General features: G+C 43.2%; 1 protein-coding gene across 1 annotated transcript in view; it reads right to left on the bottom strand.

The window, feature by feature from the left end:
- LOC141094282 (uncharacterized) overlaps positions 1 to 18,025 on the bottom strand; it is a 50,406-nt gene that overhangs the window by 14,864 nt on the left and 17,517 nt on the right. The window contains exons 2-6 of the mRNA XM_073580118.1: positions 7,099 to 7,248; positions 6,790 to 6,969; positions 6,593 to 6,716; positions 6,412 to 6,509; positions 6,122 to 6,212 (exon numbers count right to left, since the gene is read on the bottom strand). Of these exons, the coding sequence (XP_073436219.1) occupies positions 6,122 to 6,212; positions 6,412 to 6,509; positions 6,593 to 6,716; positions 6,790 to 6,969; positions 7,099 to 7,176 (571 nt within the window). The 5' untranslated portion in view covers positions 7,177 to 7,248. The remainder of the gene's footprint in view (positions 1 to 6,121; positions 6,213 to 6,411; positions 6,510 to 6,592; positions 6,717 to 6,789; positions 6,970 to 7,098; positions 7,249 to 18,025) is intronic.

Below are 18,025 nucleotides of genomic sequence, written 5' to 3'. Positions count from 1 at the left end.
TTATTCTGTACATGTCTCCTGGAGCACAATCTGGGCACTGTGTGTTGGGTTACAAAATGGCAATGGCAAATGTGCAATTTCACAAAAGTGATTGGGGAGTCTAAATAGTCTCTTCTCCTATAGATTAATTCATTGAGGGTTATAATTTTCCAAATGGAGTCACTTTAAGATAATCCTTTAATCGTCCCACCATGGGGAAATTCAGAGCATTACAGCAGCAAGGCAGGAACAAGTACAGATACAGATGCATAAAGGCATTACATTGACAGTAGGTAGGTACATATACGAAAAAAAAGATGCAACCGGACTATCACAACTTTGGATCTATCAGTTCACTGTTTGGGTCGTTCTCCGTTTTGGACAGTGCTGGTTATACAGCCTAACTGCAGCAGGAAGGAAGGACTTTCGATAGCGCTCCCTCTCACATTTAGGATGAAGTAGCCGGTCACTGACAGTACTGCACATCTTTGTCACGGTCTCATGCATGGGATGGGAATCATTCTGCACCATGTAGCTCACCTTGGCCAGTATCCTCCTGTCGCCTACTTCCTGAACTGGATCAAGGGGGCATCCCAGGACAGAGCTGGCCCTTCTAATCAGTTTGTCCAGCCTATTCCTGTCCCTGGTTGATATGCCACTACCCCAGCACGCCACACCAAAGAAGATGACTGATGCCACAACAGAGTTGAAGAAGGATGCAAGGAGTGCCCCCCTAACTCCGAAGGCTCTCAGCCTTCTGAGCAGATAAAGCCTACTTTGGCCCTTCCTATACACTGCATCCAAGTGATAGCCCCAGTCAAGCTTATTATTGAGGATCACACCAAGGTACTTATAGGTGTCGACTATCTCAATGTCATTTCCCTGAATGTTCACCACTACTGGTGGATTTTTTCCCTTGCGAAAGTCCACCACCAATTCCTTAGTCTTCCCGGAATTAATCCTAAGGTGGTTCCTCTGACACCACTCCACAAAAGCTTGGTTAGTATCTCTGTACTCTCTTTCATCTCCTCCTGTGATGAGGCCTACTATTGCAGAGTCATCAGAATACTTCTGCAAGTAGCAGCTAGATGAGTTGCACTTAAAATCCACAGTGTACAGTGTGAAGAGAAAAGGGGCAAGAACTGTACCTTGAGGTGCCCCTGTTTTGCAGATCACCGTGTCTGACACACTGTCCCGAACCTTTACAAACTGAGGTCGGTTCGTGAGGTAGTTAAGGATCCAGGTGGAGAGTTGGAGGTCCACGCCAACAAGGCCCAGCTTGTCTCTCAGTAGACCTGGCTGTATGGTATTAAAAGCACTAGAGAAATCGAAGAACATTATTCTCACAGTGTTCCCAGGTTTCTCCAGATGAGAGAGTCCTATCTAGAAGGTGGATAATGGCATCATCCACACCAATGCCCGGCCTGTAGGCAAACTGGAGAGGGTCCATATCCGAGCTCACTAGAGGATGGAGACGTGTGAGAACCAATCTCTCTAGTACCTTCATCAGGTGTGATGTCAATGCTACAGGTCTATAGTCATTAAGGTCTTTCGGATAAGGTTTCTTCGGAACTGGTACCACACCCGATAATTTCCACAGTTGTGGTACTATACCTATTCTCGGGCTCATATTGAACAGTTATGTAATGATCTCACTCAGTTGGTGCCCGCAGGTTTTGATTAGCCTTGCACTGATGCCGTTGGACCTGCAGCCTTCAAAACTTTGATCTTATCCAGTTCTTTTGCAACCTGGGTACTTGTGAAGAACAGACCCTGGCTCAGTTGACAAGTTGCAGCAGGGGGTGAGGTTATTGTAGCAGAGAGGTGTTAATGGTATGCAGGGGCAGGAGCAGCCAGTGTGTGATTAAATCTGTTAAAGAATAGATTAAGTTCATTAAGCAACTCTTTATCTACAACCATCCTGGAGACAGTCTGACTATGCCCAGATATAGACTTTAGACCCTCCCAGACTTCATGAATCCTTTCCTGTGACAATTTAAGTTCAATCTTTCTCTTATAATTAGCCTTTCCCTGCCTGATTAGATTCTTCAGATCTTTCTGCACCTCTCTCAGCCTGCCCTTATCACCTGATCTGAAGGCCAACTTCTTCTCTTTGAGAAGAGCCTTTATTCCGGGGCTGATCCATGGTTTATTGTTAGAGAAGCACCTCACTACTTTTGTGGGTACGGTGTTGTCTACACAGAAATTAATGTAGTCCGTTATACAGTGTGTGAGACCATCCATGTCATCACCATAGGAATCTTGCAACACATCCCAAGTGGTTGTTTCAAAGCAGTCTCTCAGAGCATCATCACTCTCCTCAGTCCATATCCTCACTGTGCGAGTGACAGCAGGTTCTCTCTGTACAAGTGGCTTGTACACGGGTTGGAGGTGCACTAGGTTGTGATCCGATCTTCCAAGGGGCGGTAGGGCTGACGAGGCATATTCCCCTCTCACATTGGCAAAGAACAAGTCCAATATTTTGTTGTCTCTAGTGAGGCAGGTAACATACTGTGTGCAACTGGGTAGTATGGATGCTGGAGACACATGATTGAAGTCTCCCGAAACCAGAAGGAGTGCTTGGGGGTGAAGGCACTGCATCATGCTCACTGTGGCTTGTAGGACCTCAGTGGCGGCATCAGCTTTCACAGAAGGGGGGACATATGCAGCTATCATGATTACATGCGATAGTTCCCTCGGTAAATAAAAAGGTCTCATGCCCACAGCTAATAGCTCAATGTCCTTACAGCATGTTTGTGCTTTGACCACGATGTGCCTAGAATCACACCATCTATCATTCACAAATATCGCCAGCCCTCCGCCTTTCCTCTTACCGCTCTCCCTTGTCCCGTCCGCGCAAATGAGTTTAAAGCCATCCAACGAGACAACAGTGTCCGAAGTACCTTCGGTGAGCCAGGTCTCTGTAAACAGCAACTTACTGCACTCCCTTAATTCCCGATGATGTCTGGTCAGCGCCGACAGTTCGTCCATCTTATTCCCGAGTGACCTCTCATTGCCCATAATGACGGAGGGAAGAGCAGGTCTATAGCGCCTTCTTCTAGCGTTCCTGAGGGCTCCAGCTCTGCAACCTCTTCTCTTAGTCCTCCTTATTTCTGGTAGAATGTCCTCTGGTCTATTAGCAGCATGCTGCCTTGCTGTATCCCTAAGCAGCAGTATAGCTTCTCTGGAGTAGACAATAGGGTCTTTTTCAGTTCCTGGATTTCCCAACACAATAGATCCAAGTAAAAACAAGGTAAAAAGTCCATCGAAGGTCCAGGTCCTCTTATGGTTTTCCATAGTGCAATGTCCTTTGGAGTAACAATAAAAAAGAGAAAGGAAAAATAGAAAAAATAGAGAAAAAAAAAAAAGGGGGATTTAAGGGGATTTCTACCGCTCTGGTTTTCTGCCATTTTCTCATATTAGTGCTTTTGCAAATGGTGTGTCCCATCTTCTCTGGGATCTTCTCTTGCGACGTCTGCTTCTGTCACCAGGCATCATCTTATTTATTCTGCAGGCAGTGCTGGTGATCGACAAGACTTTGGAACCTCTGGGTGGTGCAGGCTCTGTCCAGCCACTAAAATTAGGGTGCCTGGGACCAGTAGTACCATCCAGTCTGACAGTATGGGTGTGTGGGCTGTCCAGCTGAAGCAATCCAATTCCTGCTTCAGCCAACTGGAAAGCACCACACGCTACTAAAGCTCAAAGCACATTAAATTACATTGCTAGAAGCTGCAAGATACAGCCTTGTTCTCCTCTGCTTCAGACCTCTCTGCTCAGATCCCGGCTTGTGTATTTGCTTCCTGGTTAAAAAAGTTGAAGGGTGATGGGCAAAACTGTGAGTACAGACAATAACACATCTACTGAAATGAACAAGCTAAACAGTCTTCTTTAGCAAAAAAAAATAAAAAATGAGTAACTAGTGGTGAAACCTCTTAAGAGTATAGGACTCGGTGGCTATTGACAATCTAATCTGTCAAATGTGTTTCTTGAAGAAATGTTGGACATTGAAGGAGAACGTTTATGACAGTGTAAAGCTGAGGTATCTTAAATTTAGATCTTGGGCATTTGAAACAGATAATGGAGACCTTTTGTTAAAGACTACCAGGCATTTGCAGACTCACATACAGTAAAGCACAGGTCACACTTAGCGATGTACCAGCGATATGACGCGGTCAGGATCGCTGGTACATCGCTAAATGGTCGCTAGTGAGCTACCACACAGGCAGATCTCACCAGCGACATCGCTGGAGACGGGGATCGCTACTTACCTGTCACACCAGGCGATCCTGCGTCCTCCCGCCCGGCTCCACACGTCGCTCGTCCTCACAACAGGAAGCGCCGCAGGAAGTGACCGACGAGAAATAGTCCAGCCTGTTCTCGCGCGATCAGCGATAATCAGCGGGGGAGCCGGTCGTAGGTAAGTATCAGACACAGCGATATCGCTAGCAATATCGCTATAACGTCACTAGTTATAGCGATATTGCTAGCGATATCTCTTAGTGTGACAGGCCCTTAAGTGAAGCAGGGAAATCCCAAAACAAATCATACAAAATAAAAAAACGGGAAAAAAACCCAAAGCATGTTACATCTCCAACAACAACGTTTATGTATAAGGGGAATACGCCAACGTTAAACCGGACTTGATCTCATTTATGGTGGACCATTGGAGCTACTATGAGTCCTGACCAGAAGAGTAGGGAAAAGTGTTAGTGCTCCACATTTCAGGAGAGATTGTGCAGTAATCTGAATTATTTAGGATTGAAAGCATAATGGAATTAATGACATGGAGTGAATCAATATCACCATTACACACTTAACGGGAAACCACTGGGTAAATCTGACATGGAGAAGGACTTGGGGATCCTAGTTAATGATAAACTTACCTGGAGCAGCCAGTGCCAGGCAGCGGCTGCCAAGGCAAACAGGATCATGGGGTGCATAAAAAGAGGTCTGAATACATATGATGAGAGCATTATACTGCCTCTGTACAAATCCCTGGTTAGACCGCACATGGAGTACTGTGTACAGTTTTGGGCACCGATGCTCAGGGAAGTTATAATGGAACTAGAGCGAATGCAAAGGAGGGCAACAAAATTAATAAAGGGGATGGGAGAACTACAATACCCAGAGAGATTAGCAAAATTAGGATTATTTAGTCTAGAAAAAAAGACAACTGAGGGGTGATCTAATAACCATGTATAAGTATGCTGTATATGGAGACTATACAAATATCTCTCCGAGGATCTGTTTACACCAAAGAAGGATGGAATGTGACGGTCACAAGGGGGCATTCTCTGTGTCTGGAGGAGAGAAGGTTTTTCCACTAACAGAAGAGGATTCTTTACTGTTAGGGCAGTGAGAATATGGAATTCCTTGCCTGTGGAGGTGGTGATGGCGATCTTAGTTGAGGGAGTTGAAGAGAGGCCTGGGTGCATTCCTGGAGCATAACAATATAGTATCTTATAGTTATTAGGTTCTTTAGAAGGACTTAGATCTGGGGATTTATTCTGATGGAATATAGGCTGAACTGGATGGACAAATGTCTTTTTTCGGCCTTGCTAACTATGTTACTATGTCATGATAAAGGGAAACTCTGTTGTTAATGTACAGAAATTCACACTTGGCCTCACTGCACATTTAATGTTGTCGATCATAAAAGTGAAGTTTGGCCAGAAAGACTGGACCTGGTCTTGTAGGGACCATATGAGCACATTCAGCAGCACAGAAGGAAGAGAAGGGAGATTCATCCAATAAGATATCAGTGTTCTAGGAAGCCAACAGCATCATTACCCTCTGCTTTCTCTTATCAGTCGTCATAATTTTCTTCAAGTGATTTTCTAACTTGTCAACACATTCTATGAACGCTGTCATTTTACTTTGTAGTTCACAGACCTGGACAAGTAACGGTCAGCTTCTTCTAATCTCAGAAGGTGGAGCCTCCAAAGTTGTAAATTCTTTAACAAAGGGCTTCAATACCTAGAGTCATTTGAACAGTTTTGGGAGGAGGAAAATGTTGTGGTCTAGAGGCAAAATGGTGATCACATGATTGTAATACTGCCGGACTACACGACGGATAAAGCAGTCACAGTCGAATTACTGAGAAGAATCTCTGACTTCTCTGCATTTAGTGGTCACTGCTCACCTGGGTAGTCATATGTGGGAATCTCCTCTTTACACCGCTCATCACCTCTCACATATGTCTCTGTAGCATTAATATGGGTCAGATCTTCACCCTGAAACAAAATATTGCAAAAGTCACAGACAGATGGAGAAGTCACATCTATGATCAGCTCTAATCCTGCCATCTCCACCGCTCTCATTACACAAGTATAAAACATATAATAAAGGTGGATAAAACAAGACTGAGCACAAGACCTTCACAGCCGTCTACACATCATAGGGGAGATCTCATCACACCTTCTCTCCATCTACCTGATGATCCTGAGGAACATTGGGATCTTCTTGTTTACAGTCCTGTGGAAGAAGAGGACGGGGACATCTTTCTGGTGTTGTCCTCTTACTGGATAGATCTGGAGGAAACACATACAGGGACTGAATTCATTCTTTACATACAGATAATTATAGGCCGTGTGTATTTAGTCCGGTCTATTACCTGGTGATGTGAAGGGCTGGGGAACCTCCATCATGACGTCCTTGTACAGATCTCTGTGTCCTTCTAAATACTCCCACTCCTCCATGGAGAAATAGACGGAGACATCCTGACACCGTATAGGAACCTGACACATACAATGATACCGTCATCCTCCGATCCCGTCATAGCGTTACTGTATAATGTCCCAGCAGTGTCACCTCTCCAGTCAGCAGCTCAATCATCTTGTAGATGAGTTCTAGGATCTTCTGGTCATTGATGTCCTCATGTATCAGGGGGTGAGGTGGAGGTCCCGTGATTGGACTCAGGGGTCTTCCCCATCCCTCAGACACAGGGTCCTGACAGCGCTCACTAGAGGTCTTCTTCACTACTGTGTAATCCTGGTTATGGAGAGACACATCAATAAATCTCACTACAGACATTTCCAGAGTCCTCACCTCTCCAGTTCTGTCCATCTGTTATTCCCATAGATAAGAATGATGTAATGTGACGTCATCAGAATCTCTCACCTCTCCAGTAAGTCGGAAGAGGATCTCTAGGGTGAGGTGTAATATCCTCTCCGCCATCTTGTCTCTGTCCATATCCATCCTTGATGGGTAAATCAGGAAAATTCTCTTTTGTAGAAGATCTTCACTGAGAGGATCCGATATTGTAGAGATCTGAATGAAAAGATGAGCCGATGTAACATCATAAAAATCCTGTGTAATAACACAATTACTGGAGATAATAAGGGAAACATATGAGGAGATTTATTATTTTACAGTATTTAGTTTTCTTCTTTACATCTACTAATAAAACCTATATATTTAGGCCACAGACAACAAGCAGTTTCTTCCTCGGAGTCGGCAGCTGAATACGTTTCTCATAGACTCATCTTCCATAACGCTAATTCTCGTCTCATTACCGACACTGGAATCGGCACTAGCAATACTGCAGGAGATATTCATTACACGTGACAGGAGAAATAACTCCTTCATGATGAGGACGACATCTTCATCTTCTACTACGGCTCTAGAAACATATTTGTCCAGAGTCGGTCCCTGACAGCATCCCCACCGGCCGTCTATATGAAGGTTCCCGTCTTCCCCGCACTGTAATCTTCTTTCACGTTAGATCTCAGCTCTGATTCACACACAGAAGTTTGAGGCTTTTAGAAAAGATTTTTTGTTCCCACAAACACAACGGACAGAAATGATCTGATCCCAAAGTCTCCATGTACAGTGATTTATGGGGATTATTTCTGGCCTTAGACTTTCCTATATTTCAAGAAAAACACCAGAAAAAAAAACAGATACTAAAATGTTTCTAAAGAAAATTGGCTCCAACAATTCTTGTAAAAAGAAAAAAAACCTAAAAAGCAGAAGACACATTTTGTTTTTAAACACAAACAATGGTTTCAAAAAATTAACCCTTTTGTGAACCAGAACATAGATGTACACTGCAGGGACGGCACAGGTTCGGATGCAATAAAATCCCTGGCAGTTTAACCACTTGCTGCTGCCAAAAGCAAATATGGCATCTAAGAAGGTGTGACAGATCAGGTGAATGCCCCTCCGCCCCCAAGTACTCGATAGTATGGGGCAGCTTAGTTACCAGGGCTGTGGAGTCGGTAAGCCAAACCTGCGACTCCGACTCCTCAATTTCCCTTACACCGACTCCCACATATATTGCTTATATTTAAGTAAAAAATTTATTGTAGTACAATATGAACATCAGACATTTAATCATTTTTATGATCCAATAATCAAGATATTTAGATAGAACAGAATATATATTTATTGGAATACAACTTTAGAACACAAAAAACTGTAATAAATTGTAAATATATAATACACTGTATACATGTACACGGTACAGACCAAAGTTTGGACACACCTTCTCATTCAAAGTTTTCTTTATTTCATGACTATGAAAATTGTAGATTCACTTTGAAGGCATCAAAACAATGAATTACCACATGTGGAATTATATAATTAAAGTGTGAAGCAACTGAAAATATGTCTTATATTCTAGATTCTTCAAAGTAGCCACCTTTTGCTTTGATTACTGCTTTGCACACTCTTGGCATTCTCTTGATGAGCTTCAAGAGGTAGTCACTGGAAATGGTCTTCAACAGTCTTGAAGGAGTTCGCAGAGATGCTTAGCACTTGTTGGCCCCTTTGCCTTCACTCTGCGGTCCAGCTCACCCCAAACCATCTCGATTGGGTTCAGGTCTGGTGACTGTGGAGGCCAGGTCATCTGGCGTAGCACCCCATCACTCTCCTTCTTGGTCAAATAGCCCTTACACAGCCTGGAGGAGTGTTTGAGGCCATTGTCCTGTTGAAAAATAAATGATGGTCCAACTAAACGCAAACCAGATGGAATAGCATGCCACTGCAAGATCCTGTGGTGGCCATGCTGGTTCAGTATGCCTTCAATTTTGAATAAATCCCCAACAGTGTCACCAGCAAAGCACCCCCACGCCATCACACCTCCTCCTCCATGCTTCACGGTGGGAACCAGGCATGTAGAGTCCATCCGTTCACCTTTTCTGCGTCGCACAAAGACATGGTGGTTGGAACCAAAGATCTCAAATTTGGACTCATCAGACCAAAGCACAGATTTCCACTGATCTAATGTCCATTCCTTGGGTTCTTTAGCCCAAACAAGTCTCTTCTGCTTGTTGCCTGTCCTTAGCAGTGGTTTCCTAGCAGCTATTTTACCATGAAGGCCTGCTGCACAGTCTCCTCTTAACAGTTGTTGTAGAGATGTGTCTGCTGCTAGAACTCTGTGTGGCATTGACCTGGTCTCTATTCTGAGCTGCTGTTAACCTGCGATTTCTGAGGCTGGTGACTCGGATGAACTTATCCTCCGCAGCAGAGGTGACTCTTGGTCTTCCTTTCCTGGGGCGGTCCTCATGTGAGCCAGTTTCTTTGTAGCGCTTGATGGTTTTTGCCAATGCACTTGAGGACACTTTCAAAGTTTTCCCAATTTTTCGGACTAACTGATCTTCATTTCTGAAAGTAATGATGGCCACTTGTTTTTCTTTACTCAGCTGCTTTTTTCTTTCCATAATACAAATTCTAACAGTCTATTCAGTAGGACTATCAGCTGTGTATCCACCAGACTTCAACACAACCGATGGTCCCAACCCCATTTATAAGGCAAGAAATCCCACTTATTGCAGAATCTCATACTGTTCCGCAGAATTTCTTACTGCACACCTCAGCTGCTGCAGAACCTCATACTTCACACCAATACACTTGAAAATAAAGCCTGCACCTTAAGAAGATGTGGTGATGAATGCAGTCTATTTATTCCAACTATCAGTTGATGTTGATGTTACTGAAGACGAGCAATGCCTGTCCTGGGCGTCCTTTTGGGCAGCTATGAGGTGTACCTGACTGGTGCTAAAAAAAGGAGTGTTAGTCTGTGTGCTATCCGGCTTTCATTCTTTTTGGTACAGATATGATATGGATAGACAGATATGGATAAATGGATATATAGATAGAGCAGATTTCTAATCTGCTTTTGCTATTGAAAACATTATCTATTAGCTCAAAAACCTTTCACGTGATGCGGTTTTTTAACCCCTTTCTGCCAATAGACGTACTATCCCGTCCATGTGCCCTGGGACTTAATTCCCAGGGACGGGATAATACGTCTAATGTGATCAGCGGCGCCCACGTGGTGAGCGCCGCTGATCGCGGCCGGGTGTCAGCTGATTATCACAGCTGACACCCGGCACAATGTGTCAGGGGCGGTCACGGACTGCCCCCGACTCGTTAACCCCTTGTACACCGTGATCAAACACGATCGCGGTGTACCAGGGGGTTAAAGGGAAGCATCGGCAGGGAGGGGGCTCCCTCCGTGCTTCCCTGAGCCCCCCACGGCAGCGCAATGTGCAGCGCTGCTGCGGGGGACTCCTTCCATACAAGCCCCCAGATCCAAGATGGCGACGGGGGCCTGTAGGGAGCTGATTTCCTCATTGCCTGCAAAGCGCAGGCATGAGGAAGTCTGCAGTAGTGCCTGTGACAGATTGCTGACCTGTCACAGTGATCTGTGGTGTGACAGATCAGCGATCTGTGACAGGACAGTGATGTCCCACCTGGGACTATGTAATAAAGTTTAAAAAAAAAAAAAGTGTAAAAATAATTTTAAAAAATCGCTAAATTAGTAAAAAAAAAAAATATTCCACAATAAGTTCATTTTTTGAAAATAAAAAAAACAAAACAGTAAAAGTACACATATTTGGTATCGCTGCGTCCGTAACGACCCGCCCTATGAAACTGTCCCACTAGTTAACCCCTTTAGCAAACCCCTTAAAAAATAAAAATAAAAAACGAAGCAAAAAATAATGATTTATCATACCACCGAACAAAAAGTGCAATAACGCGCGATCAAAAAGACGCATATAAATATCCATGGTACCGCTGAAAACGTCATCTTGTCCCGCAAAAAACGAGCCGCCACACAGCGTCATCCGCAAAAAAATAAAAAAGTTATAGCTCGCAGAATAAAGCGATGCAAAAATAATTATTTTTTAAATAAAATTGTTTTCATTGCATAAAACCGACAAAACATAAAAAACGACATAACTGAGGTATCGCTGTAACCGTACTGACCCGAAGAATAAAACCGCTTTATCAATTTTATCGCACGCGGAGCGGTGTAAACGCACCCCCCAAAAGAAATTCATGAAACGCTGGTTTTTGTTCATTCTGCGTCCCAAAAATCGGAATAAAAAGCGATCAAAAAATGTCACGTGCCAGAAAATGGTACCAATAAAAACGTCAACTCGTCCCGCAAAAAATAAGACCTCACATGACTCGGTGGGTCAAAATACGGAAAAATTATAGCTCTCAATATGTGGTGATGCAAAAACTATTTTTACAATAAAAAGCGTTTTAGCGTGTGACAGCCGCCAAACATAAAAACCGCCATAAATAGTAAATCAAACCCCCCCGTTATCACCCCCTTAGTTAGGGAAAAATAATAAAATAAAAAAAATGTATTTATTTCCATTTTTCAGTTAGGGCTAGGGATAGGGCTGAGATTAGGGTTAGGGGTGTGTTGGGGTTAGGGTTGGAGTTATAATTGGGGTGTTTCCACTGTTTGGGCACATCAGGGGCTCTCCAAATGCAACATGGTGTCTGATCTCAATTCCAGCCAATTCTCAGTTGAAAAAGTCAAATGGTGCTCCTTCCCTTCCAAGCTCTGCCATGCGCCCAAACAGTGTTTTACCCCCACATATAGGCTATCAGCATACTCAGGACAAATTGCAAAACAACTTTTGGGGTCCAATTTCTCCTGTTACCGTTAGGAAAATAAAAAATTGGGGGCAAAAATATCATTTTTGTGGAAAAAAAATTATTTTTTTATTTTCACACCCAGGCGTTATAAACTTCTGTGAAGCACTTGGGGGTTCAAAGTGCTCACCACACATCTAGATAAGTTTCGTGGGTGGTCTAGTTTCCAAAATGGGGTCACTTGTGGGGAGTTTCAATAGTTTAGGTACATCAGGGGCTCTCCAAACGCAAATGACACCCGCAGACCATTCCATCAAAGTCTGCATTCCAAAACGTCACTACTTCCCTTCCGAGCCCCGACGTGTGCCCATACAGTAGTTATCTCCCACATATGAGGTATCAGCGTACTCAGGACAAATTGGACAACAACTTTTGGGGTCCAATTTCTCCTGTTACCCTTGGGAAAATAAAAAAAATGGGGACTAAAAGATGATGTTTGTTGAAAAAATACGATATTTTTATTTTCACGCCCGGTCGTTATAAACTTCTGTGAAGCACTGGGGGGTTCAAAGTTCTCACCACATATCTAGATAGGATCCTTGGGGGGTCTAGTTTCCAAAATGGTGTCATTTGTGGGGGGTTTCCACTGTTTAGGTACATCAGGGGCTCTCCAAACGTGACATGGCGTCCGATCTGAATTCCAGCCAATTTTGCATTGAAAAAGTCAAACGGCACTCCTTCCATTCTGAGCTCTGCCATGCGCCGAAACAGTGGTCCCCCCCCACATATCAGGTATCAGCGTACTCAGGACAAACTGCACAATAACTTTTGCAGTTCAATTTCTCCTGTTACCCTTGGTAAAATAAAAAAAATTGAACCTGAAGTTTCTTTTTTGTGAAAAAAAGTTAAATATTCATTTTTTTTAAATATTCAAAAAATTCCTGTGACGCACCTAAAGGGTTAATAAACTTCTTGAATGTGGTTTTGAGTACCTTAAGGGGTGCAGTTTTTAGAATGGTGTCACTTTTGGGTGTTTTGTATCATATAGACCCCTCAAAGTGGCTTCAAATGTGATGTGGTCCGTAAAAATAAAATGGTGTTGCAAAAATGAGAAATCGCTGGTCAATTTTTAACCCTTATAACTTCCTAACAAAAAAAAAATTTTGGTTCCAAAATTGTGCTGATGTAAAGTAAACATGTGGGAAATGTTACTTATTAAGTTTTTTGCGTGCCGTTTCTCTGTGATTTAAGGGCATAAAAATTCAAAGTTGGAAAATTGCGAAATTTTCAAAATTTTCGCCAAATTTGTTTTTTTTCACAAATAAACGCAAGTTATTTGAATGAAATTTTACCACTGACATGAAGTACAATATGTCACAAGAAAACAATGTCAGAATCACCGGGATCCATGGAAGCGTTCCAGAGTTATGACCTCATAAAAGCACAGTGGTCAGAATTGTAAAAATTGGCCCGGTCATTAACATGCAAACCACCCTTGGGGTTTAAGGGGTTAAAAAGCTGATCGGCTTTTGCAACTGAAAAACGTATCCTCAAAAAACGCAGGAAAAACGCTGTGTGTGAATGTAGCCTTAGATCAGGAATAGAACAGTCATTTATAGGACATTTCATAACTTTCCCAAATTCCTATGAAAAAATATTCAGCACATTCTGCATTGAATTACTGTACCCAATTTATTATATATTTTAGGAGTCGGAGTCGGTCCATTTTATACCGACTCCAACTCCACCAAAATGAGCACCGACTCCGACTTCTCAGCCCTGCTAGTTACTACAATATTTACTGGCCTAATAATGGTGTCTGTGCTGCAATGTATGAAGGTCTATTAGGCTTTGTTTACACACTCCTAACCCTAATCTCAGCACTAACCCTAAAAATGGAAATACATTTTTTTAATTTTATTATTAGTGTTGAGCATTCCGATACCGCAAGTATCGGGTATCGGCCGATATTAGCGGTATCGGAATTCCGATACTGAGTTCCGATACTTTTGTCATATCGGATTCCGGAATCGGAAGTTCCCATCATGCTATGAGCCTGCTTGCTTTGATTAAGCCAATGGGAATCCTCCGAAGTGTGGGCACATCCTGTTAGGCATGTAGGCATGTTAACTATTGGCATGGCTGTGATTGGCTGCCGAAATGATGTCATGATGCACTATAAAAGCCACCGCAGCCGCCATTTCTGGTCACTCTGCTGTGAATTCAGTTAGGGACAGGCTGCTGTAGAAGACTGTGAGGGACAGTTAGAAATAGCGATTCCACCAAACATCTAGTGCTTTACCCAGGCTACATAAACCACCACTGTAGCCTTCTTTGCCCTAGCAGCAGTGTTCACAGCTGTCTGCAAGGGCTGTGTGAGTGCAGCTCACGCTGTGGAGTGGGTCCTGCAGCCACGTCAGGCTGTAGGCCACCCAGTGTGATCACTGCTGCCTCATACATCTTTTAATTTTTGAGCTGCATTTTTTACATAATTTCAATCTAGTGTGCTTCCATCCGTATCCATATACGTTGGTTGCAAACACTAGTAGTAGACAGCGGAGCCTTTCTGCAGCCTTTCAGTGCTAGTGTCCACTTTGCTGCACTGTTCACGGCTGTCTGAGAGGTCTCTGACTGTGTGTGAGTGCAGCTCACGCTGAGTAGTGTGTCCTGCAGCTACGTCTGGCTGTAGGACGCTCAGCGTGCGTCAGTGCCTCACACATTTTTATTTGAGTGCAGCTCATTTTTTCTTCTATTAGTGTGCATCCATCCGTCTCCATCTACGGTGGTTGCAAACACTATAAAGGAGTACACAGCGGAGCCTTTCTGCAGCCTGTCAGTGCCAGTGCCCACTTAGCTGCACTGTTGACGGCTGTCTGAGAGGTCTCTGACTGTGTGTGAGTGCAGCTCACGCTGAGTAGAGTGTCCTGCAGCTACGTCTGGTTGTAGGACGCTCAACGTGCGTCACTGCCTCACACATATTTGTCTTTGAGTGCAGCTCATTTTTTCTTCTCCTATTAGTGTGCATCCATCCGTATCCATCAACATTGGTTGGTTGCAAACACTATATAGGAGTAGATAGAGGAGCCTTTTTTTCTGGCTTGTGCCCTGCCGGCGCAGCCAGATTAGTATTACCCAATTTTTTTGGAGCCTCATCTTTTGCATTGTAGGTTACCTGCCTGCATTGTAATAGCTCCAAAAAGTTGGTGATACTATCAGTTTCAATTCTTTGTTCACATACTTTGAGTTTGTTTCCAACAAAGAAACCACAAAAAAAGTTCACCAAACACTACATTTGGAACTTGTGTAGGCCACATCAGCTCCTATTAAAGTCTAGTCCACACACACACACTTCATAAAATTAGTGTTTCTTGTACCTGTAACCAGCTGTTCAGGAATAATAAATAATAATAAACCAGGGGAAGAGTCTTGAGGAGATCATTTGCATATTCCCAGTGCCTTCTGGGATAAGTGAAGAGTCTCCGCGAGCTCAACGATCACTGGGTTTTGGCCGTTGCAGCTGAAAAGAGGAAATCGGAAAACCAGGGGAAGAGTCTTGAGGAGATCATTTGCATATTCCCAGTGCCTTCTGGGATAAGTGAAGAGTCTCCGCGAGCTCAACGATCACTGGGTTTTGGCCGTTGCAGCTGAAAAGAGGAAATCGGAAAAACCGAATTTTGGCTCATCTTTCATCGTTTTTAAGAAATCTCAAGATGGAAGAGGCCAGGAGCCATTTGGTGAGCTGCATTTCTTGCTACATGTTCACAGACTTACCAGTGGAAAAGCCAAACTTCACATGCCACAAATGCAAGCTTGTGTCCCTGTTGGAGGAAAAGTTGCAAAATCTCGAAGAGAGGTTAGCTACGTTGAAGATCATTAAGGAAGGTGAAGAGTTCTTGGACAGAGCAGAATTATCTCTTCATGTTACAGAAAGAGAAGAAATTCGAAGTGCACCTGAAGAAACAGAGGAATGGAGACATGTGACCCAGAGAAGCAGGAGGATCAGGAGGCAGTCAGCACCCATACTGCTCAGAAACCAGTACCAGGCTCTCACGCAGGAAAACAATGAAGAAATACATCAGGATAAGACTTTGCCAACAAGCAGCAACCTTGTACACCTTCAGAGTCCTCCTGGATGGAGAAAGAAAAATGTTGTGAAGAAGAAACGGAGAGTGGTGGTCATGGGGGATTCCCTGTTGAGAGGAACTGAGGCCGCTATCTGCAGACCGGATATAACTTCAAGAGAAATGTGTTGTCTTCCAGGTGCAAAAATTAAAGATGTGTCTGACAGGATATCAGGACTCTTCAGACCTACAGATGACTACCCATTCCTGCTACTACATGTGGGGACAAATGACACCGCAAGAAACGACCTGGAAACCATCTGCAGAGACTTTGAAGACTTAGGCAAGAAAGTGAAAGAACTGGGAGCGCAGGTGGTCTTCTCTTCCATCCTCCCAGTGGATGGCCATGGACCAAGGAGGTGGAATAAGATTCTGCAGGTGAATAACTGGCTACGTCGATGGTGCCGTCAGCAACGATTTGGATTTCTGGATCACGGAGTGAACTACTTATACGATGGACTACTTGCTAGAGATGGGGTGCACCTTACGAAGACTGGAAAACATGTATTTGGAAGTAGCCTTGCTACACTTGTAAGGAGAGCTTTAAACTAGAACAACATGGGAAGGGAAGCAAAAGACCAGAAAAAGCCATACACCTGACAAATGCTATTGAGAACTCTGCTATTAGAAGTGGAAAGGAAGAACAAAGACGAAAGAATCTAATTAATAAAAATATTGGAGAAAGAGAAACCAATCACAAACTAAAATGTTTCTATACTAATGCACAAAGCATGGGCAACAAACAAGGAGAATTGGAACTACTAACACAGGAAAAGAAATATGATGTCATTGGAATCACTGAAACTTGGTGGGACAATACACATGATTGGAATACAAGACTAGAAGGATACAACTTATTTGCAAGAAACAGACTTGATAAACGAGGAGGGGGTGTTGCATTGTATGTTAGAAACGCGTATATCTGCACAGAGATTGAAGCTTCAGAGACTGGGAGTTCTGTGGAAACTGTTTGGGTAAGAATACAAGGACAGAACAATGGAAAGGACACCATTGTAGGCATTTACTACAGGCCGCCTGTGCAAGCTGAAGCTATGGATGAACTCTTTATGCATCAAATGGCCAAGTTCTCCAAAAAATATGACATAGTTGTCATGGGAGATTTCAACTATCCAGACATTTGTTGGGAATCTCTCTCAGGCAAAACTAACAGGTCAAGGAAATTCTTATCCTCTCTTGCTGACAACTTTATCTTCCAAAAGGTAAGGGAGAAAACAAGGGGAACTGCTACCTTGGATCTAATCCTTATAAACAGGGAGGAAATGGTTGAGGAGGTAAAAGTGGCTGGGACCCTAGGAGGTAGCGACCATGCTATTTTAGAATTTTGGATAACTAGAGGCGGAAGACCTGTGAAGACTCAGACATCAAGGTTAGATTTCAGAAAGGCAGATTTTAAGGGATTCAGAAAGAGAATTGGAGGGATCCAATGGCTGGATATCCTTAAAGACAAAAATGTCCAGGAAGGATGGGAAATCTTGAAAAATGAAATTCTCAAAGCACAGTTGTTAACAATTCCGAAAAGAGGGAAGAATAGGAAGCAGTTAAGGAAACCAGGATGGATGAACACAGAACTTAAGCACATGCTAAAAAGGAAGAAAAAAATGTTTATAAAATGGAAAGAGGGAGGCATATCTAAAGAAGAATATAATGCTGTCTGCAGAACCTGCAGGGCACAAATCAGATTACTAAAGCTGAAAATGAATTGAGGCTTGCAAGAGATGTCAAAAGCAATAATAAAGGATTTTGGGGATATGTCAAAAGTAAAAGAAAAGTCAAAGATGCTATAGGATTTTTACAGGATGAAAATGATGAAATGGTAAGACAGGATGTTGAGAAGGCTGAACTTTTAAATTCCTATTTTGCATCTGTTTTCTCTCAGAAAGGAAATGTAACATCAACTGTTATTCACTGTCCTATTAAGGGAATAGAAGAATCCAGGATATCTATAAACAGAAAGATAGTGAGGAAACACTTAGCTAGCCTAAATGAATTCAAGTCTCCAGGTCCAGATGAATTACACCCCAGAGTACTGAAGGAGATAGCAGAAGAAATTTTTGAACCCCTCTCTA

Source organism: Dendrobates tinctorius, unplaced genomic scaffold, assembly GCF_039654945.1.
Source record: "Dendrobates tinctorius isolate UK_male_01 unplaced genomic scaffold, ASM3965494v1 ptg000063l, whole genome shotgun sequence".
In the NCBI taxonomy this organism is placed as follows: Eukaryota; Metazoa; Chordata; class Amphibia; order Anura; family Dendrobatidae; genus Dendrobates; species Dendrobates tinctorius.
The sequence above is the reverse complement of the archived record's forward strand: the minus strand, read 5'-3'. Positions and strand labels throughout refer to the sequence as shown.